This window comes from Phocoena sinus, chromosome 1 (assembly GCF_008692025.1).
Source record: "Phocoena sinus isolate mPhoSin1 chromosome 1, mPhoSin1.pri, whole genome shotgun sequence".
Taxonomy (NCBI): Eukaryota; Metazoa; Chordata; class Mammalia; order Artiodactyla; family Phocoenidae; genus Phocoena; species Phocoena sinus.
In genome coordinates this window covers 89,642,838-89,669,863 of record NC_045763.1, presented here as the reverse complement: position 1 = coordinate 89,669,863, position 27,026 = coordinate 89,642,838, and the positions used below count along the sequence as shown (strand labels likewise).

Sequence of the window (27,026 nt, the reverse complement as noted above, 5' to 3'; positions counted from 1 at the left end):
TACTGAAATATCAATACAATTTCAGATATAGAAGTAGGAACAGAAGTACAATTTTATTTGAGGAAAATAAACATCTTCTTCAAGAACTTCACAAAAATTTCTTTGCAGTAGTCCCACCTTTATTTTACCCAAGCTGAGACTAACAGTAGTGACACACCCAAGCCAAGATTAATCATAAACCCATCATGTACACTGCTGACCTTAAATCTCTTGCTCCAAAATTCCCAATCTCTGCATTCCAACCTACCTCGTTAACACTGCCACACACCTCATCAGAAGCAGCAGGTATCACCACTAGTCTTAAAACCCCCAAACTTATCACAGCCCCTCCAACAGCTATACTAAAAGTGTAGTTTGACTCTAAAATAGAAAGACATTTCATGCCTTATGTGTTATAGAAATTAACTTATAAAATTTACTCCCTGAAAATACAAATAGCAAGCAATACTATCATCATCATATTTAAAACAAATTGAACTCAACTGTCCAAGGCCACAGAAATCACTGACAAGAATTGCGATTATGTACGTGGAGTAGTTATTTTCATTACACCTTTTTATACAGACTAATTCTGCACTTTCTGAATGTTTTATAATATCATCTTCTGGATCTGTATCTTGTACTGTTTTTTTTGTTTGTTTGGGTTTTTTTTGAATTTTATTTTATTTATTTTTTTATATATCAGGTTCTTATTAGTTAACGATTTTATACATATTAGTGTATATATGTCAATCCCAATCTTGTACTACGTTTTAATCATTACCAGATTAAGTCCAATACAGAACTAAGTCTGAATGAATTCCTCACTATATTACAATATGGCATATTTAGCTGTTACATAAAACTAGTTTCATTTGAGTCACAACCTCAACTGCCTACAGGGACCAGGAAGTAATCTAAATGTGGAACAGGCTAGGTAAGACTATAATAGAGAGTAATGAAAAGAATTCTGTTCTAAAGGCAATTATTTTTTTAATACTATAAGCCGAACAAAAACATACCTGGGGCTGATTTGGCCAAATTTACTAGGGTTGAAAATTTGCAATTCTCTTTGTTTAGCTTTCACAACATATTCAACAGATTCAAAATCAATATCTACCAAATACCCACTAGAAAGAAGATACATATAATGAGACAATGCTTATTAAACGTTATTGTTGACACAGCAAGTACATGTGTACAAAGTTGTCTCATTAAATTTTACATGAGATTCTAGTAGTGATTAGAATCATACACAAATTACAGATCAAATCTACATCCATAACTTAATATACTATATCAAAAATAAAAACACACTTCAGGTGAAAAGAATATTTTATTTCAATACTTTAATACTGCAATCAGCTATCATACATATTCACCAACTCTTAAATTTCGCTGTCCCTATCTATCTCAGAAGACAGTCAAAGTGAGATTAATAGGACGAAGCAGTCTCAGCAAATCTAGAACTTTCTGTATTTCATCTCCAAATTTAAGTCAGGGCCTATAATAAGTTACTGCTTATTCATTGTTCTATATAATATTTATGAAATGATTAGTGCAATGTATCATTGAGGTATCATTTAAGAGGCAAATACCCTATAGATTTGGATTTGTCATCCCGATTCCTTGGCACTCAATAATGTAAGTATCTTTAGAAGCATCTTCTTCATCTTCTGATTTCTTCACAGTAAATTTAGCCTGAAACCAGAAGAGCATTTAGTATATAAATAATATGAAAAGCGATAGAGGGACGAGCCCACAACTCCAGCTTAAACAGGCAGTAGTTAATACCAAACTCATTTTATTGAAGCTAGAGATACAAAGATCAAATGACTCATGAGAAATTCAATGGCCTATATATAAAATATTCTGTTCCAGAAGGATGGTCCTTGTTCAGAGGTATACATAGCTGTGGAGTTCTGTCAGAATATACAGCCTGGGCCCTACTCCATACCCACTGAATCAGAACCTCCCAGGAGTACAGCTTAAGCAAATATAAAATTTTAAATCTCAACTGTTAATAATAATGCATCTCTACTACCTACTTCCTAAAATTTTTCTAAAACATGGCACTGAAGCATTTATACTTCTTTTATCTTGTCAAGTATAAAAAATACCCTTTAATTCCCTCAAATTTTCTTGGTAATTCCCTTAATATACTATTTAAAATACCTAGTTCAGAGTAGAAAGGTAGAGGGAGGTAACAATTAACATCTTCATTCATCTTTATTGGGCTTAACGTATTTTTCACTTAACTAATTCAAGTTTGGCTTTGAAACATTTGACCTCTATCATTATATTGTGGAAACATGATTTTTTAAAAAGCAAATGTATTCATTCTAAGAAAACTGAATTAAAATCAAAACAACTGAGTAGGCTGACTGAATTTGTGACAAAGGGATTTCAAGTATGCCTAAAACCTTTTGATTCTCTGAAATACAATTTGAAAACCACTACTCCAAGGCCCTGTTGAACTGTAACATTTACAAATTATTCCAGTTTCAGTATTATGTGGCAGTGCGCTGACACACTGGACACTGAAAATTACTGTTGAATGAATAAACACTGAATCTGAATTCTGAGCTAGACAAACAATTTATATAGTATATATATTTTTCTCAAATTATAAGCACTATATAAATATGAAACACGGGTAACAATTATGGAAATCATTTCTAGCCTATATATAAACCTACTGAAAACTACAAAAATTTACAGCTGGAAGGAGCCATAGGGACTACAGCACACTCTCTGACCTTACTGATGAATTATCTGCACTGAGACACAGAATGATGAAGCACCTTTGCCCCAAATCACTGAGTTAAAACACAACAAAGCTGAACAAGAAACCAGAGCTAAAAATTCCAGTTCACGGCACTTTCCACTGTGTATTCACTTCAAATAACATGTGAGTGTCTACTATGAGCAAAGTACTGTAGAAAGAATGAATACAGGGCTTCCATGGTGGCACAGTGGTTAAGAATCTGCCTGCCAATGTAGGGGACACAGGTTCGATCCCTGGTCCGAGAAGATCCCACATGACGTGGAGCAACTAAGCCCATGTGCCACAGCTACTGAGCCTGTGCTCTAGAGCTCACGAGCCACAACTACTGAGCCTGCATGCTACAACTACCGAAGCCCACACGCCTAGAGCTCATGCTCCTCAACAAGAGAAGCCACCGCAATGAGAAGCCCGTGTACCACAATGAAGAGTAGCCCCGCTCGCCCCAACTAGAAAAAGCCCACGTGCAGCAACGAAGACCCAATGCAGCAAAAAATAAATTAATTAAATAAATAAATTTATTAAAAAAAAAAAGAAAAGAATGAATACAGCCTTGTCTCTGCTATCAAGAAGATCACAGTCTACGTGGGGAGACAAATAGTAGTTACAAAATACAGCGTAAGTAGAATAATAAAAAATACAATTAACTATCTTTTGACATCAAATATAATTTGCCTTTGCCTCCTATCAAGCCTTTTCCCACAATTTAACCAAAATCTACCTATCCTTTCTAATAACAACAAAAAAAGTACATATTATTATTATAAAAGTACATACAAATAACATGTTAGGAGTAGGGCAACCGCGGCTTTGAGCTTGGTACACCTCTGTAATGCTTAATTTCTTAATACTACTGTACATTATTTTTATAACTTTTTAAAATGCTTAAGGTCAGCACCTTCCTTCATAAAATTCTAAGTTATAAATTTCATAGTATTTTATAAAATTACATTATAAAGACTATGGCAAAATGGAAATATGCCACACATTACTGAAAAAAGCAAGAAATGAAGCTGTATGCATTAACTGCAAACAAATGCAAAGAGAAACAATTTTAAGAGAGGAGGAGAATACCTAAACGTCAAGAGTGGTTTTACTGGCAAGGGGGAGTTAGGGACAGCTTTTTTCCTCTATTTTCTAAATTATAAATCTAGGGAATTCCCTGGTGGTCCAGCGGTTAAGACTCAGTGCTTTCACTGAGAGGGCCCGGGTTCGATCCCTAGTCGGGGAACTAAGATCCCACAAGCCATGCAGTGCAGCCAAATTAAAAAAAAAAAAAAAATTATAAATCTACTTTTCTGAAGCTGAAAGGACTGGTAAGTGTTAGAAGTCCAGCAAATACTCTAGTCTACCCCAATAAAATCACAAGAAAATAAAATAAAACATTTAAAATTTTTATATAAATAATTTAAGTTTATAGCCCACTGCAAACCCCTTGTGATTTGATTTTATAGTTCCCACTAAAACATCTTCACTTACTGGAAGGCAGTACCTACCACACATGAGCTTAGATGTATGCTCTCCCAGTGTGCTCAAAGCTCAGTCCTGCCACTAAGAAACTATCTTGAGCAATTAATTCCTCTGCCTCACTATACTCATAAGTAAAATGGGATTAATAATAAATAGCCACCTAAAATGGTCATGCAGAGTGAGACAACTCAGCTTCACTGCTGAGTGAGCTCAGTGTCTGCCACATAGGAAGTGTTCACCGAATGACAGCAATTACAATTACTATTAAGTTTTCTGTTGATTAAAATGTGACTCCAAATTGGCCAAAGTGAAAATCAATTACTCTTTCTGATAGAATACTCACCTTTGCTAGTTGTTCAGCAAAATGTATAGCCGTTTGGGTATGGAGTGTAACTGGTCCTGTTTTTATTCTGGAAATTCCACTGGCTAATGCCATGAAAATGATCAGCTGTTAAAAAAAGAACAAGAAGAAAACTCTCACACATTTACTAATATTTGGGGTTAAAATTCTACTGCTTTCCATATGAAAATACTATTGATACTAGAAATCAACATAGCTAAAAAAGAATTTCTATTTCTTTAGGTTTCCAAAAGTCTTAAGATGATACAAAACCTGTGTTACCAAAAGTCTGTGGTGTAGCACAGAAATGCTTAGTAGCAGACCTCAATATAGATTTTTTAAATTAATGTTTAAGAATATAGAGTTGAAAGTTAATAAATTTAATCAGACCAACTATCTTTGCAAGCTATTATACATAATATGAAAGTTTCTTCCATACTCTAGAATTACAACATTTTAACACATAAATAAATACACTAATACAGAATTACTGGAGTACAGACTAGTAAGAAGGAAGAGACTAGAAATAAGGAAAACTGTCTTAAGAAACTGGTCAAGAAATCTTGAGTAATACATTTCTAAACACAGACATCTGATTTGCTACTAAGGAGAAAAAACTATGGTAGAAAGGAAAATCTATCAAGACAGTGCACCATAAAAAGACTGTATTTGGAAATATTCACTAGCACTTCTCAATGTGAGTAGATATATTAAGTTTGAGAGGTGCATGACACATCCAAGCAGAGATGTTGACAGGCATAATATTATGAGCATGCAGTCAAGGAGAAAGGTCTGGGCTAGTGATATAAATTTAGGAGCTGTCAGCATACAGATGGTACTAAAGCCATGAGACTGTACAAAATAACTGAGGGACTGAATACAGATAAACAACAGAGCCTAAGCCAAGGGCTCTCCAAAACTTACAAGTTGAGAAGAGGCAAACAACAATAACAAACTTGCAAAGAGACTAGAATGTAAGGTTAGCGACATACAAAGATAATAACAGTATTTCAGAAAGCAAGCGAACAAAGTATTTCAAGAAGGAAGGAGTGCTCAATTGTGCCAAATGCCATAGCCAGGTCAAGTAAGATGAGAACTGAAATTTATGGTATATAAATTCCAGAAAAATACCTAAAAAATGGATTGAACTAGGACATACCAATCAGTGTCTGAAAGTCAATTGACTAAAATTTATATTCAATCTAATTGCCCAATATTTGAATCTAATAGGCTTGATGGTTTTTATCCTAAAAGTGTCATTACCTGGTCTTGCAGATACTCATCCACAGCACCGCCATGTCTAAGATTTGCTAACAGCATTTCAGCAGCTTCAATTCCAACCTTGTCTGCATTAACACCTACAACAGGCACAATGTAAAAAAAACTAAATTAATTACTAAGAGGCAAAAAGTTTAATATATCCCAGTTAGCACTGGTGTAATATCTTTTAGGCCTCTGAACTCACCCAATGCAACCTTTAGGATAAAATCTTCGTGTATATTTAATCTTCTGAGAGCTTAGCATATGCAAATATTTTATTAAATGCACAAGTGGAAGAACACACAGGCTGCTTTGGCCCTGTTTAAGAAGTACTAATTATAGGGGAACTTCCCTGGAGGTCCAGTGGTTAAGACTCCGTGCTTCCACTGCAGGGGGCACGGGTTCTATCCCTGGTCAGAGAAGTAAGATCCCGAATGCCACACGGCGCGGCCAAAGAAAAAAAAAAGAAGTACTAATTATAAAACCAATTTACAACTAAGTTATGACCCTATAACACTACACCTTGATTTCAAAATTTTAAATTTGCAATTCATATATGCTACAATTAGTCGGCAGCCGATTCCATTAGAATTAAAGGATTTTTTTTTAAAGTCAGATAATTTTCATCTAAGGAAGAACAGATAAAAATTCTCAGATCAAATATCATAAAGTTTTATTCCTTTAAGATTTGAACTATTTATGTATTTATTTACTGTGCCACGCAGCTTACAGCAACTTAGTTCCCCGACCAGGGATTAAACCTGTCCCCTGGCAGTGAGGGCACGGAGTCCTAACCACTGGACCACCAGGGAACTTGCCGGTATCACCTAACTTTGAAAGTAAGTCAGAAAATTTATTCCCATGTTCTACTTCCTACTTCTCTACACATACCACAAGTATTTGGTACAATGCTGAATACAAAATAAGTCCATCAGAAGTAGTGGAATGTCAAATGATTCTTTTTATTTACTTTAAACTAAATGAACCCTTGGCTACAAATGAAAATGTCCTTTGAAAAATGAGAATGTAGTTATTTTTATTTTATATTTGGAAATTCATTTGACTATATGTATGTCTTGATAAAATTTACCAGAATAGGGGAAATCAAATTTTAACCATTTTTTCCCTTACAGCAATTATTATAATAATATAACAAATTAAACTATCTTCACAACATCAATCAGGCAAGTATTTACATGACTGAATGAAGTGGTTTGGAATATGTATGAATCTTAACTTCTTGGGTAAACCACTTTGCCTTTTCCATTTCTTCTTCCAGATGGAGATGGAGATGATAATTCCTAAGTTGCAAACTTGCTAAAATTAGAGATAATATTTATAAAGCTTCTATTACCAAGACTGGTTTATAATAAGCTATTAATAAAAATAGTTACTATTGAGTACCTACTATGTGTGTACCATACTAAGTGATAGAAACTGGTTCCTTTGCTAAGGAGACATCAGAAAATACTCATATATAAGAGTATTTGAGGATAAGTGCTAAGCTCTATGGTATAAACTATATATCCAATGCGATTTCAGAAAAGGAAATTATAGGTTCTAGAATAACTTGAGAAGGTTTCATGGAACATGAAGGACTTAGGTGAGACCTTGAAGAATGGCTAAAATTTGCATGGAGGATGTGAAGGAGAAGGAAGGAATTCCTGGCTTTGTATCAATAGTATCAGAGAGCAGTAGACACACTAAGGTTTCTCAAGGTTTCTCTGTGTAGGGGCAAAGTACTTCTCAGAGCCATTCACATTCCTTCCTACCCAGCCACCTTGAGAGCGAATAATGGTATGAATGGATCTAACATAATTACCACCTATTACTAGCGGTCTGTGGCAACTGAACAAAATGAAGTAATTATGAGAATTTTTCTTATTAGTATTATGTTCTAAACAAAAGAGCAAAATCCTAGTTTCTTCTGAAAACTTAAGGCTTTTCTGACAAATACTCTTCTGATATTCTAGAGGTTTCTTAAAATGGTCTCAATTTTGATGGTTTATAACAAATTAAAATGAATATTCAATGATTTGGGGGTTCTTCTAGCTTATTAAAAGGACAAAACTATAAAGTTATCAGGCTGAACAGAGAAAGCTAAAGGACTGATCATAGCATCAGAGAGATGCCATGAATTACCACATATACTGAAGGAGAAAAAAAGTGCTTACTACAAGCTAGGCAGTTTCCATACATAAGAAATAGGATTGATAAACCAGAGTCATAATTCATCTTAGCAAATTGATTTGTCCCATAGTAAAGAACACTAACTGAAAGATGAGAAATCAACGAATACACAGATATTCAACTATGTAAAGACAAATACATTCTGTACATATAGCAATCATATAAAGTTGGAAGGGATTCTTATACATAGATAATGGTCCAATCTCATTTTTCAGATAAGGAAAGCCCAGTCACCATGTAAGATAATGACAGACATAGGACCAAAACTTAGGTCTTCTTGCTCTCAGTTTAGTGCTCTCTGTTATAATACACTGCCTCCATCTAAAACTGCAAGATTCCCTCAAAAACAAAAAAAAAACAAAAAAAAAAAACCACAAACAAACCTCACCTTTGCAACAGGATTAAAGAATGTTATAACTGGAAGGATTTCAGAGATTCTTCAGGCTAACTCTCTCACTCAATAGATAAGGAAACTAAGGCCAAAATAGTTTTAGTAACTGAGACAATGACAAAAACATGACTAGTTACAACCTACTGCTTCTAATACATATGGTGGTGTGCACAACCAGCCAATGTTGCTTCTGACAATAACACTTAAACATTAGGATTCAGAGTCTAGTAATTTTCTAGTTAATTTAAATCAGAAATAAAAAGGGGATCTGGATATTGGGATCCATGACATTCTCTGAGATGCTTAATATATAGACTACCTAGACTAAGAGAGAAGACCCCAAGGTGTTTGCAATTGCTAATGACATCTCCTTTGACTTATGTGTCTGACAGGAAACAAGGGCAGGCACCAGAAGGAGTCAGGCAACCTCAGTAAGTGTTGCTGAGCTATCCTCTATTCCCTCCTACCACTATAAGTCTAAAAATAAGTACTGTGCATTCTACATGAGTGTTGTCCAAAGACAACTCCAAAGTAAAAACTCTCATATGACAAAGTGAAAAAAAATGTTTATGGAATATTAGGAAAGAAACGTTTTCAGGACTGGCAGTAAAGTTAATTCCAAGTACTGCTCATAACAGAGTAACGGTCCCTTTATGATGTCAATACAACATATCCAAAACTATCTTCTACCCTGGCAAACTAACTCTGCCTCCCATATTCACAAGTTTTAAGTATTTCCAGTTACCCAAGTTAGAAATCTAGAAGGTCATTACACTGCATCCCTCACCCCCCATTTCCGCTAATCACCAAATTGTCTATTCACCCTCCTAAATACCCTTATATCAGTACTCATCTCTCTAGACTCAGTCCCTGCATTTCCTTGGTGTAGGTCCTCACCATTTCTGACCTGAACTGCTGTTAACAGAGTCTTGTCTTCCTGCCTCCACTATGGTTTTCCTCTAATCCTCTACACAGCTATCAGACTAAATTCCAAAGACCTGGAATTACATTCCTCCTTAAAATCTTTATGTTTTCAGGATGAAATCCAAACTCCTTTATAAGGCCTATAAAGCCCTTCAAATATCTGTTGACCTCTCTAACCTCATTCTCTGCATTGACCCAGATCCTGTACTCATCACATATGGTTCTAGTTGCCCAAACACAGAACTACACTTTTATGTCAGCACTTTCCTTTGTCCTTCTTCCTTAGCTCTCACTTTTCTATCTAACTTCTACTTATCTACAGAACCCACTGGAGGATCACTGAATGTCACAAGACAGATTTGGGGTCAATCAGCCCCCAAAGAATAAGCTGTTCTTCTCCTGTGTTCCTATGGTGCCCTGGGGATAAAACAATCACAGCATTGGTCTGTCTCCTCTGCCAGACTAAGCCAGGAGGCAGAAATTGTGACTCTTACTTCTGAATCCTTCATACATAGTACCTAGCACATCTTGGTACCCAACGATAATACAAACAAACTAAACTCACATTCCACCCAATGCCTGCCAAGCACTTACTACTTGTAACATAGGGCCCTAGTCTCTGCTTTATATTTTGCATTATCTTTGCCCTCTCAAGGCTTAAAGATATTGCATGTAGCGGCTCACTGATCCATGCTGATTCCTCACTGCACCTAACAAGTAATGAGTATACACTAAATATATGTTTTTGATCACTATTTCTCAAATTTTATAATACCTTAGAGAGCTTGTTCAAACAGATTCCTGGACCCCACTCTCAAAGATTCTGATCTGATACATGAGGTGGGCCCCAAAATTGGTATTTCCAGCAAACTCTCAGATGATACCCATATGCTACCTGTCTGCCAACCACACATTGAACAGCACGGTTTTAAACAGAATTCATTTATGTCCAGTCAACCGAAGGTGTTGATTTTACCTATTCTATTACACTGGTTAGATTTGACACCCAACTGTATCTAGATCAACCAACTGAGCAGACTAAAATTACTTGAAGTTTTTGTATTCAGCAGTAATAATGTGGTTAAATGGCACAGTGAGGGTAAGCATCTTTTAAAGATGCTACAAAGTAGGAATAAAGCAATCAACTGCCACACAGTGAAAAGTTCAATTAGAAGTTGCCTCAATGGCAAAAGTAACTTTAAATACTAACCAACAGATGCATACATGTATCTACTCTCCCAAATATACCAAATACTACAGAAATTTCCCTTTTACAAAAACATTCCGTATTTTGAAATCAACACTGTAATAACTGATGCAGGGAAGAACCATCAACAGATACTAAAACCACTGGATGAATGTTGTATTGAGACAGGATGATCAGATGGTGTCAACGTATTATCCCAGAGTATTTATTAATTATAATGGGAAAAGGGGGAATTCTCTGGTGGTCCAGTGGTTAGGACTCCATGCTTCTACTGCAAGGGGCACGGGTTCAATCCCTGGTCGAGGAACTAAGATCCCACATGCTGCAAAGCATGGTAGAGACAGGCAGGCAGACAGACAGATAGGTAGGTAGATAAATAAATAAATAAGGAACCTTTATAGCAGACATACCTGGAGAACACCACCTTAACTAAGTGATCAGTGAGCTGTACTGATAAAGGGCATACTGACATTACATGCACCCTGATGTGATACAATAGAATGTACACAAAGTCACCTGTGCAATATTCTCACTAAAAATGTTTAACCTGAATAAATCTAATCATGAGATAATCAGACAAATTCAAATTATGGAAAATCCTATGAGAAAATGGCCTGGACTTTTCAAAACGTAAATATCATGAAAGGAAAAAAAAGGTGAAAAGACTATTCTGTGGTTTAAAAAAAAAAAACTAAACAGACATGACAAACAAATGCTGTGTGTGCTCAAAAACAAACAAACAAGCAAACAAAAAACCCCATACTGCTCTAAAGAATATTTTGGAGGTATCTGGTTATGTCTGAATGTAACAGGGAACTTCCCTGGCAGTCCAGTGGTTAAGACTTCACCTTCCAATGCAGGAGGTGCGGGATCAATCCCTGGTCAGGGAGCTAAGATCCCACATGCCTCACTGCCAAAAAGCCAAAAAATAAAAACAGATGCAATATTGTAACAAATTCAATAGAGACTTTAAAAATGGTCCACATCAAAAAAAAAAATCTTAAAAAAAAATACATACATAATAGATTCCTTGGGTATAAAAATGGTAATGTGATTATGCAGATATTATTCTTTGGATGGACACGCTGCAGTATTCAGGGGTGAGACTTGGTACCTGCAACTTGCAGAGATGGTTCAGAAACACACACAACACGTAGCTAAAGGTTCATAACCAGTGAATCTAGTGTATGGATATTCACTAATCATTCAACTTCTCTATAAGTTTGAAAATTTTAAAAGCATAAAGTTGGGGGAAAGACTGAAAATTTAATTGACTCTAAAACAGAATCAGTTAACCATATCCTTTCAAACTTGTTATCCATCATTCTACAACATCCTAATCCTGACAGATAATTAAAGAATTGTACAGTAGCACTGAGAACAGTGGACCCCCTTCATTTAGCTATACCTCGTTTACCAAGCGATGATCCAGCGAACAAACAGCCAGTGGATGTCTCAGCAATAATGCTATATAGGGAAAAAAAAGTATTACTATCTATGCTATAAATATTCCAAAATTACATGCAAATACAACACAGGAGAACAGTGACTATTAAATAAGCAGAATTAGATCTGGCTAGTATATTACAAAAGTGAAAGTCTTCATACAGGGAGCAGCATGATTAGCATTCTCCATCTTCATCAGGGTATGAGTATCTTTCAGCACTTTGGACAAGAAGTCACACTAGATTCTAATCCACTCATAGGTAAGGAATGGCCCTCCCAGAAGTCTTGTCATCAGCACTAAGGGGTACCATTTCAAAGGCATACTGCACTCATTATCTTAAATGAAAAGGTCTTTCTACAGAGATGTCTGGTTTTGTTTTATGGTTTTTAGATAGTATTATCATACAAAGAAAATGCATTTACTTTAAACCCTTTAATAGAAAATCTGAAAAAGAAAGCTTAAATTTAAATATCCACAAAAGATACCTTTATTCTTCAAAAATATTAATTAAAGCATTTTTATAACACATAAATCAATAACTACTAAATGGATTAATATACTATATTTCTTTTTTAAATAGATCTTTGCCATATCTAATATTTACTTGTAAACTGACTTCACATTTGAGATATAGAAAAGCAACTGGAAATATTTCTCTTAGGATCATCTTCAAAGGCTAACTTTTTTTTTTTTTTTTGCGGTAAGCGGGCCTCTCACTGTTGTGGCCTCTCCTGTTGCGGAGCACAGGCTCCAGATGCGCAGGTTCAGCGGCCATGGCTCATGGGCTTAGCCGCTCCGTGGCATGTGGGATCTTCCCGGACGGGGGCACGAACCCGTGTCCCCTGCATCGGCAGGCAGACTCAACCACTGCGCCACCAGGGAAGCCCAAAGGCTAACTTCTGATTAGCTTAAACATTTAAGTTTGCTAGATAAACAAAAAGGCTCTTATAATGTAATAAAAGGTAAACCATCCTCAGAAAAGAAATTCAGAATAAAATAATCATCATAATTCATCATGCTGTTGTTTTAGGTAGGAATGCCCTTAAAAATATATCTTCTTAAAACTACAAATTTAAACAAACAAAAAAAATGACAAATCTTTAATTAAAATAGAATAATTATTTCATAGCTCTCTCAACCAACATCTAGGAAAAAGTATATTGTCTCACATTATTCCATTTCCATTGCCAAAAGCTTGGTCTTTAGTTTCCTGAACAGGCTGGATGTTAACATACAGATCCCTAATCTCCTTTCTGATGCATCTTACGGCTGCCGCTGCCATATCTTTTGCTACCTATTTTGGCAAGACAAAAAAATAGAATAAGATAAATTAATGATTATTTTGACAATTGCTTTCAAGCTTTCAAAGACATATAATTAATAACTTTTACATGCATCTTATAAAAACACAATTTTCAACAGTAGAGAACACAGAATTTTAAGAAAAATTTTTAATGAAAAGATTTATTTAAAAATTAAGTTCAATAATTTCAAAATTTAGATGATATAATACTTATCAAGACATGCATACACTTCTAAGATCATCTAGACAACTTTATTTTTTATTACTTTATTTTATTTTTTTTTTTATTTTATTGGAGTATAGTTGATTTACAATGTTGTGTTAGTTTCAGGTATACAGTAAAGTGAATTAGATAGCTTACTTTAAATGGCAAAACACCAGCAACAAAAGCTCTTCCATATATCTTAGTCACAGAGCCACGGTCAGTTAAATTTATTGGGTTCAACTGTTTAACTGGCGACATTCGGATAATCACTTCACCACCTCCTTTTGGGTAGTAGCCCCTATGAAAAGTATCATGAATACTTACATAAACTGATTGCACGACAAAAATAAAGCTCAATATTTACAATAAAATAACATGTGAGTGATATCCAACTACATAATTCATGTTTGAAACTTCCAAATAATGTTTTAGATCTGTGTTGTCCAATATGGTAGACTCAAGCTACATGTGAATAAATGAATATTAATTAATTAATTAATCTATTTATTTATTTATTTAGGACACACAGCTTGCAGGATCTTAGTTCCCCAACCAGGGATTGAACCCACACCCTCAGCAGTGAAAGTGCAGAGTCCTAACCACTGGACCACCTGGGAATTCTCTATTTAAATTTAAATTTAATAAAATTTAAAACTTAACTCCCCAATCCTACTAGCCACATTTCAAGTGCTCAATAGTCATATGTATCAAGTGACTACCATCCTGGACAGATAAGGAACATTTCCCTCAGTACAGAAAGTTCTATTCAACAGTGCTGTTTTAGACTTAAGCTACTTAATGGTAGGAGCCTGGTCTATTTTGTTCCTGCTATATTCCAGTGCCTAAAACAATGTCTGGCACATAGTAGGTGCTCAATAAATATATGATGAATACTTAGTAGCTGAACGACTAATAAAATTTCAACTCAAATATTTAGTGTCACTTATTCTATAAGAGATGCTGAGAACACACAGATGAGAATGACAATGCTCTTATCCACAAAGAACTCCCCATCTGGCAAGATGGGGCTCCACATATAATCTACTAGGACACAAGCCAGGCTGTAAGGAGGACTACAAGAGAGATGTAAATAGGAACTCCAACTGAGGCACAGTCACTGACAATTCACATAAGAAATTACAAGTTTCACTTTCAGAAAATGTAGGATTTCCAATTTTTAGGAGAGCAGGGGAAGAAAAACATGAACAAAGATATGGAAGTCTGAAGGTACAAAGTATGTTTAGGGAATGGCAGCAATCGTGTAGTTAGAATTATGGAGGGGAGGGAGGATAAAGCTAGAAAAGTAAATTGGAATAAGATTGCAAATCACTTAAATGCTACAACAAGAAATATGGCCTTTTTACTACGTGGCCTTACAGAGGGAAGGGAAGACTTACAGAGAAATAACCTGAATGCCCAACATGTCTCTTAGAAAAATAATTCTGGTCGCTCTATGGAAGAGAATCCCTTTTATGACCCTGCAGTGCCCATTCCAGTTGTCTGCACACAGTGAGCATTCTGTCTGTGGTGAGCATGGATAATTCCAGATATGAAGGTGCCTCAGTGTAGCAATTCCCTTTCAAGTCCCCATGCCTCTGCTGCTTACTGTTTTTAAGCCACGAAGTACTATTATTTCCTATAAGATATGTATTAAGTGGGTTACGGAATGACAGTTCTCTAAGATCTAACTTTTCCACTATTTTTAGCACAGGTAGTGGGTCAAAGGGTTAAGAAATAAGTAACTTACCTCATTTTAATGTCACAATTAAATGTGAAACCAAATTTTTCAACAATTGGCTTGAAAACCTGAAAAAATCAGTTTACTGTTACTTTAATCACCAATATTCACTGTCAGCAAGTATATTTAGTAAACAAAAGTGCTCTGCACTGAAGTAGTAAAGAAGCACCATGGATAAACAGTGATATAAAAATGTGTAGGCAAAAAAAAAAAAATGTGTAGGCTAGTTCTATTTTTCAAATAAAATAACTGACGTAGCTAAAATCAAAAGTTTAACATTTAATTAATCAGAGCTGTGCAAGTCTATCTAATGAAAAAAAAAAAATCAGAACTCAGGAAACTTGATCCTAGCAGTTTTTAGCTCCAGAGGCCAGCATTTCCTAACCTTCTCAATATAGTGTACCGTAAGAAATCAGGGGGTGTTGAATAGCATTCCATTGTGCGTTCTCAGTTATTTTTTATATAGTTGAAATCTCACCGCATACACAACATTTTATACATTTTTCCCCATTTAACATTATAAACAAAAGCATTTTCCCAACATTATAAAATTCCTCCTAAAAAATATTTGAACGACTTCATGGCATTCTAGCATAATTTACCTAACCATTGTCCAAGTTTTCATTATTACATAATTATGTATATTATATAACAATAATTATAGTATATAATGCTCTGCTCCAATACCTTTAACATTATCTTTTGCTGCATTTCGCAATATGTAATTAGGGTCATTTCCTTGAAGTGGTATTACTAGGTGAAGAGAGATTAACTTTAACTTTCATTATATCAAACTGAATTTTAAAAGACTGTGCCACCTATTAAAATGGCAAAAAAAATTTTAACTGAAACCTGAGACTATCAAGCGCTGGGGAGGATGAAGAAGAGCTGAAACTCTCCTACAGCGCTGGTGAAAATGCGAAACAATGCAGCCACGTTGCATGCCAAAACAATTTGGCAGTTTCTCAATAAAGTTAGACATAAACTTACGATTACAACTGAGCAACCCCTCTGTAGGTATTTACCCAAGACAAATAAAAACTTATGTTCAGACAGAAAAACCTGTATGTGTTTATAGTGGCTTTACTCATACTTGCCAAAAACTGGAAACAGTCCAAATGTCCTTCAACTGATGAATGGATAAACTGGTACTGATAAACAAACATCCATATAATAGAACACTACTTAGCTTTTATTGCTGATACAAGCAACATGGATGACTCTCAGATGTATTTTTTTTTAGCTTATTTATTTTTTGGCTGTGTTGGGTCTTCGTTTCTGTGCGACAGCCTTATCTAGTTGCGGCAAGCGGGGGCCACTCTTCATCGCGGTGCGCGGGCCTGTCACTGTCACGGCCTCTTTTGTTGCAGAGCACAGGCTCCAGACGCGCAGGCTCAGTAGTTGTGGCTCACAGGCCTAGCTGCTCCGTGGCATGTGGGATCTTCCCAGACCAGGGCTCGAACCCGTGTCCCCTGCATTGGCAGGCAGATTCTCAACCACTGCGCCACCAGGGAAACCCTCAGATGTATTTTTTAAAATTTATTTTATTACAGTATAATTGAGTTACAATGTTGTGTTAATTTCTAGTATACAGCAAAATGATGCAGTTATGGGACTTGCCTGGTGGCGCAGTGGTCTGGGAAGATCCCACATGCCACGGAGCAACAAAGCCCATGCACCACAACTACTGCGCCTGTGCTCTAGAGCCCGCGAGCCACAACTACTGAGCCCACGTGCCACAACTACTGAAGCCCGCAGGCCTAGAGCCTGTGCTCCACTACAAGAGAAGCCACCGTAATGAGAAGCCTGCACACCACAACAAAAAGTAGCCCCGGCTCACCACAACTAGAGAAAGCCTGCGTGTAGCAACAAAGACCCAAGGAGGCAAGAATAAAATAAATAAATAAATTTATTTATTTATTTATTTTAAAAAATGTTTCAGTTATACATATATATGCATTCTTTTTCATATTCTTTTCCATTATGGTCTATCACAGTAGGACCTTGTTGTTTATTCATTCTATTATATAATAGTTTGCGTCTGCTAATTCCAAACTACCAATCCATCCCTCCCCCATCCTACTCCCCCTAATCAGATGTATTTTAAGGGAAAAAAACAAGACTCAACAGGCTATATACAGTATTATTCTTTTATATGACATTCTGAAAAAAAGGCAGAACTATTAGAGAAAACAGATCACTGATTGTCAGGGGTGGAGGGGTGGGATTGACTACAAAGAGGGATAATGGAATTTTCTACAGTAATTCTCTATCTTGATTGTGGTGGCTGGTTCACAATCATACATTAGAAATCACAGAACTGTATACTACAAAGGGTGAATTTTAGTATAAATAACCACACCTCAATAAACCTGGAGAAGAAAAGATGATACCACTTTTCTCTCCCACTAGTTGTATAAGCATGCCAATACTGAATTTTATCATTCTAAAAATTTATAGTCAAATCATGGTATTTAATTATTTTTTAAAATTTTATTTTATTGTGGTAAGAATATTTAACATGAGATTTATTTTAAGAGTACAACACAATATTGTTGACTATAGTTACAATGTGTACAACAGATCTCTAGAGCTCATTTATCTTACTGTATTGAAAAGTTATGTCCAATGAATATGAACTCCCCAATTTCCCCCTTCCCCTAACTAGCATTCCATTCTTTGATTCCATGAATTTGACTACTTTAGATATCTTATATAAGTGGAATCATGCCAGTACTGTCTTTATGTGACTGGCTCATTTCACTTAGCACAATGTCCTCAAAGTTCAACTGTGTTGTCACATATTCTAGAATTACTTTTATTTTTTTTAAGGCTAAATAGTAATCCACTGTATGTATATACCACATTTTCTTTATCCTTTCATCCATCAATGGACATTTAGGTTGTTTCCACATGTTGGCTATTACGAATAGTGTTGCAATGAACATGGGAATGCTAATTTCTCTTGGAGATTCTGATTTCAACTCTTTAGGATAATACCGAGAAGTGGGATTGCTGGATTATATCGTAGTTGTATTTTTAATTTTTTTGAGGAAACTCCATACTGTTTTCCATAGTTGTTGCACCGTTTTGCATTCCCATCAACAGTGTGCAAGCGTTCCAATTTCTCCACATCCTCGCCAATCCTGTCAAACATAGTATTTAATTCTTACTTTGAGTTTTTCTTCCAAATCATAATCCCTGTATTCAGAAACTAACAGACTTATATGATAAGTAATATAATACACATACAAGTAATATAGTGTATACAATAACTGAGGCTTTTTAAAGAATTCACTATAAAAAAAAAAAAAAAAAAGAATTCACTATGAGCACAGTTCTAAGATACAACACACAATCTAAAATAATTATCCTCTCCCACAACAGAACGAGACACCATTAAGAAATTAAACAGCTATGTACACAAAAACATTCAGGATATATTTAAATAGAGAATGGAGATTCAGAAGACTATGTGAGATCATCTTAGTTTATCAGTAGCAACAAAAGCCCTTACCATGGCTGTGTAATCAATCTGTGGTGCCATTTCAGCATTAGTTCCACCTTTCAAACGAAGTTCTGATGGACAAGCAGCAAAGAGAGCACAGGGCATTGAGACCTGCATCAAGAGGCATACACTCCTAAGGAGAAGGCAGAACAGGCTTAGCTGCATTTTCTTTTTAAAGTCTCAAGAGAGAGACATAACTACGTATCACCATTAGCTGAAGCACAGACAACCGAGAAGGCAGGTACACGCCCTCAAGTTTAAAGTTAAAAAACACTCCAGTGACTGAATGATAACATCCGATTAGTATTTCGCAGTAGAAGGAACTGGCCTTAAATGATAAGCAAATCTGGGTTTGAATCCAATACTAAATACATTAGCTGTGTGATCTTAGGTTAAGTCCTAACACTTTTCTTTATCTTACAACGAAGTAAAAAAAAAAAAATTAATTAAAGCATCTTTACAATGTTTTTATAAAAGGATTCTTAAAAGTAACAGTTTATGAAAATGCATTCAAAACCATCAAGGTCTAGAAATATTCTAATGATTGTATCTGAGTCTCCACCATGCACAAGGCACCGTTCCAGATATTAAGATACAGTTCCTCTTTGTTATAAAGCACAAACTAACACACCATTGTAAAGCAATTATACCCCAATAAAGATGTTAAAAAAACAAAAAAAAAAGATACAGTTCCTACCATGTTGGCATCTGTGGTATGATAATGTTTTACGAAGACTGATAGCCAAATATTTTACATGGAAAAAACTGTTAAGGAGATAATCCTTACCATAACTCACCTCTGCTTGGTCTTTACAGTCAAATAATGTGAGAAATCACAAGAAATAATTATAGAATATGTAGCATTTTATAAAATGAAACGGTCAGATTTTCTAAATGAGCTGTTATCTCTTCTCCAAAGTCAAGGGAAAACAATCATATTAATACATAGACTGTAGTTTGAAAAGGAGCGCAACATAGCCTCTACATACCAAAAGATAGCCTTTACTTAACTTTCTTATAGCAATGATGCAGGTGTACTGAGTCAGACAGTCTCTATCACTGATAATGCATTTCATTAATTCAGTAAATATTTATTGACTGTATAATGTGTTAGGCATTATAAGAGAAAATGCATGCAATATAATCCCTGTTCTCAGGAATTGAGCCTAGGAGCAAGTGAAAAAAACGTGGAAATGTTCAGTTTACTATAAACCATAGGTTTACAACTACTGAACTTCTGTTTATTCCCTGAGAAACCCAACACAGCTAAAGTGTCTCTCTTTCATTCAATAAAATCAGATTCTAAGAAGACTAAAGAAAACCTTAATATTAGAAGAGTAAGGAAGTGCGAAGACAAAGGTAGACATGAGCAAACACATGGTACTGTAATCACAGTTAGGGATGAAAATGTTAGAATTCAAATAAATAAGATGTGTTTTCTGACTAGGAACAAGCTTGTTTGAGTCTACTGAATGGAGCTGGATTATGAACCTTAAACTCACTGCCCATACGTTCTAGTGGATTAGAAGCCAGAAGGCCTAGATTCTAATTCTAGCTCTGACCCTTACTCTATGACCTCTGGTTAATCACTTAACACCAGAGGGTCTTCACTCTCTCATTCACAAAGTGGAGGAAGGGTTGGAACACATGGTTTCTATCTTCTCTCCTGTAGCTTCAAAATTCTATGATTCTGTGTTAATTTTTAGATAGCTGATTAACTATAACTCTTTCCCCCCTTTTGTACTAGAGAATGCCCAAAATAATAAGCTGACTATAAAGATATCTCAAAATGCTTTAATCCCCTTAAGAAAGTTCTCATTTGGCAAACTTCACTTTAGGCCTAGCAGCAAGCCCCTTTTAGCAGAAGTCTATTCACATCATAATTCAAATCTCAATCATCACTAAACATTTTAAGCTAAAACAAAAATCATAATTTTTTGAAACAGTCATTTCTGAAACAAACTGGCATTGGGTTTACAGTACTATTTCTTACTTTACCAGATTTCCTAGTAAATGGATAGGATGTTGATAAAGGATGCTGCTTACAATAACAATCACCCAATAACACAGAAAACACAAAAATTGCTCTCCATGTTTTATCAATAAAAGGAGGGATTCTTGGAAAGGGATAAAGGCTCAATTTAATTGTTAAATATCCAGTTTTCAATGGGGAGAAAAAGCCAAGATCATATATAAAACTTTCTAAATAGGGCTGTATAAGTATCTATTAAAAGATAATAAAAATACCTAGACTAAAAGTAGAAGATGGCTCATAATTTGCTGTAAGCCAAGAACTAAATATGCTACACCACAAAGACTACTATCACTATAGAGCATGAAACTACAGTTGTTTTCAGATATTCATTTTCTAAGTAATAAAACTAAAGAAACAAATACGCTATACTACACATGTGAGAAAATTCTAGATAGGTATAGCAACAGCTACAATTAGGAAGCAATTAGGTATCTGAGACTTTACAGTCTCTAACCCTAAAAGCTAAGTGTTTTATCTCCTTTTTAAAAGTGAGGAAACTAAAGCTTCAAAGAGGTTAAGCAACTTGTCCAGTAAGTGGTAGTACCTGCATGTGCATCCAGGTCTAATTCCAAAACCCATACTTAAATGGAATGCAAGTGACACATACCCTGCTGTCTTGGTATCTGCTGTGTGGACTCCACCTTTGATCTTCTCTGGCGTAAACATTATTTCTGTTGAGCCGATTTCTGCCCCCTCCAGTTGCCCATCACAGAAATCTCGAATCATTTCCAGTCCAGATAAATGCTGAGGCCTTCAGGTCATAATACTGCATCAAAACGTGTGCATTCAGACTGCCTATATCCCCACTTTTTATGATACATTTACAAAACTTCAATGGCAAGAAAACAGCAAGCTCTAACCATAGGAAGTGCCAGAGCTTCCTTTTGGCTTTTTATGCACGTAGACTACCTGCTGGTAGGCATTATTTTAAGGGTTCCTTCCAGACCAGTTATTTTAACTATAAACATATATGCTGATAATATTGTTGCAAATTGTAAGTATGCAAAAGAGGAAAACTAATAAAACTAAGTGCCACCAGTCTCACTTGCATTTCACTGAATAATCTATGATACCTGCATGGGCTGAACTCTGTTCCTCTAAAATTCATATGTTGAAGTACCTCACAATGTGACTGTATTTAGAAATAAGGCCTCTGAAGAGATGATTAAATTAAAAAAGGCAGTCAGGAGTGAGCTGTAACCCACTCTCACTGGTGTCCTTACAAAAAGAGAAGATTAGGACATACCAGGGGTGCATGCACAGAGGGATGAGCATGGGAAGAGGGGGCAAGAGGGTGGTCACCTCCAAGCCAAGGAGAGAGGCCTGAAACAGAATCTTCCCTTATGGCCCTCAGAGGAAACCAACCCTACCAGCACCTCGATCTTGGACTTCCAGCCTCTAGAATTGTGCAAAAATAAATTTCTGTTGTTTAGGCCACCTAGTCTGTGGTATTTTGTTATGGCAGCCCTAGCAAACTGATAAAATACCTCACACAGCCTTAATGAATTAATTTCCCTATTGGTGAAATGGGTTACTGCAAACTACTGCTGTCATAGAGAATTACTATTCACACGTATCAGTAATTGCCTTTTAATAATTTCAACACAGAGTGTGGATAAAAGACTAAAAGTTAGTTGATCCATTAGAATGAAATATATAAAAAGTACAAGGAATCAGTCTGTCTTCCCCCTGGGTCCTCTTCTAACAGGTGCATATACCTGACACTTAAAAAACAGTGGCTTGCCTAGCTTCCCAGACAGAAGAAACAAAGTCAACTGTCAACATTTTCCCCTCTCCTACAACTGATAATCCTGGTCATATCCACAGCTTCCTAGAGGTCTGAATGAAAGCTGGAATGACACATCTCAGGGTCCTCATGAGACTAAAACGTGCGGCAGCAGAAAATGCACTGGTTAAAAAGTGGGGTTTCCTCCGGCCCTAGAGGCTGTTCTGCCCTGATCTACCTTGCCCGCTGCTACGAGCTCTCCGGGTACTTGGAATGCCCGATGAGGCAGGAAAACCGTTTAAAAGATAACTCATTAGGAAACGAGACAACTCTAGCCAAATAGAGAAAACATGGGCCTATTTTCTGAACTTGCCCCTTGAAACTTTCAAGGGCGCACAAGCCCGGCTACGCCTAACCGCCCAGCCCGGAACACCGTCCCGCCGCCCCTGAGGCCCGGCTGCAGAGTCCTCAACCCTGGGGCCGGCGGATCTTCCCAGCATCACCGCCGGGCTCCAGATTCCCAGCCCCAAGACCCGCCCCCCATCCCCCAATGGCCTGTCCCCCGCCCCGAACCCCCAGCCCGCTCTCCAACCTCCAGTCCCGCCGCCTGGCTCCCCGACTTACCTGAGGCCCGGCGTGCTGCGGCCTGCTCGGATCTTCTGCACCCGCAAGGGGAGGCCCAGGAGACAGCTCAGAGCCGTAGACACCCTCAAGATCTGCCCGCCCTGGTGCGGAGAGAAGAGAGAGGACATCAGCTGGGCAAGCTCTGTGCCGGAGCCCGGACGGCAGCCGCAACCCGCCAGGCCTCGGGCTCGGTACTCACCCCTTCCATGATGCTGCCGTCCACCTCGACCCGCGGGCCCGCCATGGGGGTCGTCCTGGGGCCTGGCCAACCGCGACTCAGCCTCGGCCCGAGCGGGAGGAAGAGGAGACGCAGGGCCCTGCCTCGCAGCTCCGGAGGCGTTGTCCTCGCTCGGGGTCGCTGGGCTCCGCGTAAAGGCGGAGGACGCGCCGGCTCCGGGAACGCCCCACCCAAACCAAGCCGCTCTGCGTGCAGAAGCCGGGTTTGCCAGGCCCACAGCCAGGGCGCATGCGCGCCGCGCGGCGCTTAAAGAGGCGGGACCCATAAAATTCCGGCAAATGGGAAGCTGTCCAGCAGGAGGGATGGTGGCCGGGGAGGTTCCCTGGAGCGTGGAAGGAAATGTGTCCCTGGAAGACTTGCCCCCTGAACACAGCAAAACGCGCAGATTGCCGAAAGCCTACCTTTCAACTCTAGTCGGATCTCCAGTTGTCTCGCAGGCTTGTGCAAGCATCTGTGTTTATCTCTGTTTTCTCGGGGATCCTGCCGTACCCAGAACTGGAGACTCTCAGAGCTGAAGATGTAGGAAAGGTCCCTGCAATGCACCGACCACCTTGTCTCTGGTCGGGTTTGCCTTCTCTGCAGCCTGTCCCTTGAAATGTGTCCCTGGTGCATTGATGATACCCATGAGCCTCTCGTTCTTCGTGTGTGTGTGTGTGTGTGTGTGTGTGTGTGTGTGTGTGTGTGTGTAGAGTATTATCTCTTTTTCTTCTGCTAGACACCATTTATTTGGGGATGAGTAGAAAAGGACAGAATCAGAATCAGTAATATAATGCTCAAAAAAGCCAAAGTTATGCCACCTTGTCCGAGAATGAGTGCAAGTTCATGACTGCAATGAACAGTGCCACTAACGTAATTCACTTCAGAGGAGGGCAGGAACGACAACCCGCTTCTTGATTCCGCTTGTGGTTCAGTTCCTACATTAACTGAGTACCAAATCATATGCAAGCCTCTAGGTAAGCAAAGAAGAGTAAGGTATTTTCTGCCTCGAAGTTATTGGAAGTATATGCTAGAGACTGAGAAGTGATAAATTATAATGTCATTCTTCTTAATGATAATAATGTACTGTACTTATCTTACAGTTAAGTAAAGAGGGAGCACCAATTAGAATATGATAAATCATAAAAAAATAGTCAACATTTATTGAGCACTTAGCCACTGCATGCATTTACAACCTGCTCAAGTACTTACAGTTTTTACTCTGATTTACAGCTGCATGTGTTAAACAATTTGCTACAAGGCCGTACAGTTAACTAGCATACTGTGATATGAACCGTGGTGCTCTGATGTGAACACAATTGTCTCCTAATCCCAACATTCCACCACTTTTGTAACAGAGAAAGCCTGGGAATGCATATACTTTACCCAATCTCTGATACAAAAGCAGACAGAGATGACATGGAAAAGAAAAATTTATAAATTTTATAAATTCAGATGCACCAGGATCAATCAAAATATTAACAAATAAATCCAACAACGTTTATGAAATACTATACAGTATGACCAAATTGTGACTGAATATCATTCTAACATTAGAAAAATGTTATGATGTTATATCAAAAACCTAAGATCCCATTAATAGATGAAGAAAAAGCATTTGAAAAAAAATCAAGATCTATTTATGATAAAACAAAAGCAAATGAACCTAGGAATAAATGTAAACTCCCTTGATTAAGGACATCTGGAAAACTCTACAGCAAAGTTCATTCTTAATAACAGTAAATAATGGTAAAACATAAGAGACCTTTTAAAATCAAAACAAGATAGTAATACCCACAGTTATGGCTTCTTTTCAACAGATGATGGAAGTCTAGTCAGATTTTACAAGAAAGAGATGAAAGACACAAGACTGGACAGACAAAAACAACACCGTCATTATTCACAGGTGATATGATCACCTACATAGAAATAATGCCATTTGCAGCAACATGGATGGACCTAGAGATTGTCATACTGAGTGAAGTAAGTCAGACAGAGAAATATCATATGATATTGCTTATATGCGGAATCTTTAAAAAATGATACAAATTTACAGAACAGAAACAGACTCACAGACTTAGAGAATGAACTTATGGTGGGGGGGATAGTTAGGGAGTTTGGGATTGATATGTACACACAGCTATATTTAAAATAGATAACCAATAAGGACCTACTGTATAGCACAGAGAACTCTGCTCAATATTCTGTAACAACCTAACTGGGAAAAGAATTTGAAAAAGAATAGATACATGTATGTGTATAACTGAATCACTTTGTTATACACCTGCAACTAACACAACATTGTTAATCAAATGTACTCCAATATAAAATAAAAAGTTAAAAAAAGAAAACCTCAAAGAATCTTTAGATATATTATTGAAAATATAGTTTCAATAAAATTCCAATCAAATGCCCACAGGACTTTTTTAAGGAGCCTGACAAGACAATTCTAAAATTTATATGAAAGAACAAAAGTGCAAGAATAATTTAAAAAGAATGAGGTGAAGGGTACTTGTCCTCTCAAAACCCAGAATTTCTATGAAGCTAAAGTGAAGGCCATTCAGACTGTTTTATTATAGACACATCGGCTCCCGTATCAACAAGGCCCCCCATAAATTTCACATTATTATTAAAGGTAATCGTTAATTGGGGACGTTGATCATCGATAAAGGATTGCCAAAAAACATTTTTTCCCGTGCTGCCGAACCCCCCAGTACGCTTTACCGGGGCGGCTGCTTGTTTTATATATGGTAACAGTAACAATTGAGCAATTCTTTGTCCTTTATTAAATTCTATAGGTTTTGTAACAGAAATCATAATAGAAATTTCTCCATTATAATCCTCATCAATAACTCCAGTATGAACTGTTACACCCTGCAGAGTCAAACTACTTCGTCCTAATAATTGTCCCACGGTTCCTGCAGGTATAGGCCCATAAACTCCTGTATCTAATTTGTGAACTCCTCCTGCTGGCGTAAGGATACAATCTCGAGGAGCAATTGAGTCAACGGCAGCACTGCCGCTGGTAGCACGCATGAGATCAGTAACTAAGAGCCGATGTTGAGATTGTCCTGTAGTGTCTGATGAAAGCTGCCATCGCTTACAGGATACTGTTGAGAATTTACCGTCGCTTTTCCCGTATTGTTGTTGCGGCCCCGGGTTGGACCTGGCTTCCCGTTTCCCGAGACATTATCTCGTGGAGCCAAAAGATTTCCTAACTTATCCCTTTTGGAACGGCATTCATTAGTCCAGTGTTGTCCTTTACCACACCGGCGACATACCAGGTGGCTGTTCATTCTTAACCTGTTTTGATATTTGGCCTTGCCCTTTTCGACAATCTCGCCTCATATGTCCATACTTTCCACAACTGTAACATTTAGTACGATTATCTTTCAACCCTCCAGTTATGGCAGCTGCAAGTAAATTGGCATGATAAGTAGGAGATCCAATATCATGGCAAGCTTTTATATACTCTTCAAGTGGAGCGTTTACAGCTTGTAAAGGCTGCAATGCCTTCTGGCATTCAGGATTTGCATTCTCAAAGGCCAAGGATTGTAATAATAAACCTTGCACGTCTATTTGTGCTACAGCTCTTTGAATGGCTGCACGCAATCTAGACAAGAAATCTGTGTAAGGCTCACCAGGCCCTTGCATTAACTTAGTAAAAGATTGTGCTGTTT

At 37.2% G+C, this 27,026-nt stretch overlaps 1 protein-coding gene across 3 annotated transcripts; it reads right to left on the bottom strand.

Annotated features, from left to right (window-relative positions):
• Positions 1-1,296: 1,296 nt before the first annotated feature.
• Positions 1,297-23,583, bottom strand: RTCA (RNA 3'-terminal phosphate cyclase). 3 transcript variants are annotated; one of them, XM_032603378.1, is made up of 11 exons: positions 23,332-23,583; positions 23,133-23,233; positions 21,390-21,533; positions 18,757-18,880; positions 15,249-15,307; positions 13,658-13,799; positions 13,163-13,287; positions 11,955-12,013; positions 5,838-5,932; positions 4,578-4,682; positions 1,297-1,680 (listed from the first exon to the last, which is right to left on the bottom strand). In XM_032603378.1, exons 1-11 carry the CDS (start codon positions 23,374-23,376, stop codon positions 1,579-1,581), a joined length of 1,101 nt encoding a protein of 366 aa, XP_032459269.1. In that variant the 5' UTR covers positions 23,377-23,583; the 3' UTR covers positions 1,297-1,578. The 3 variants fall into 3 exon arrangements, with proteins under 3 accessions (XP_032459269.1, XP_032459285.1, XP_032459278.1); XM_032603394.1 differs by having other exon boundaries at positions 21,390-21,548; positions 23,332-23,570; XM_032603387.1 differs by lacking the exon at positions 21,390-21,533 and having other exon boundaries at positions 23,332-23,570.
• Between the last annotated feature and the right edge of the window lie 3,443 nt (positions 23,584-27,026).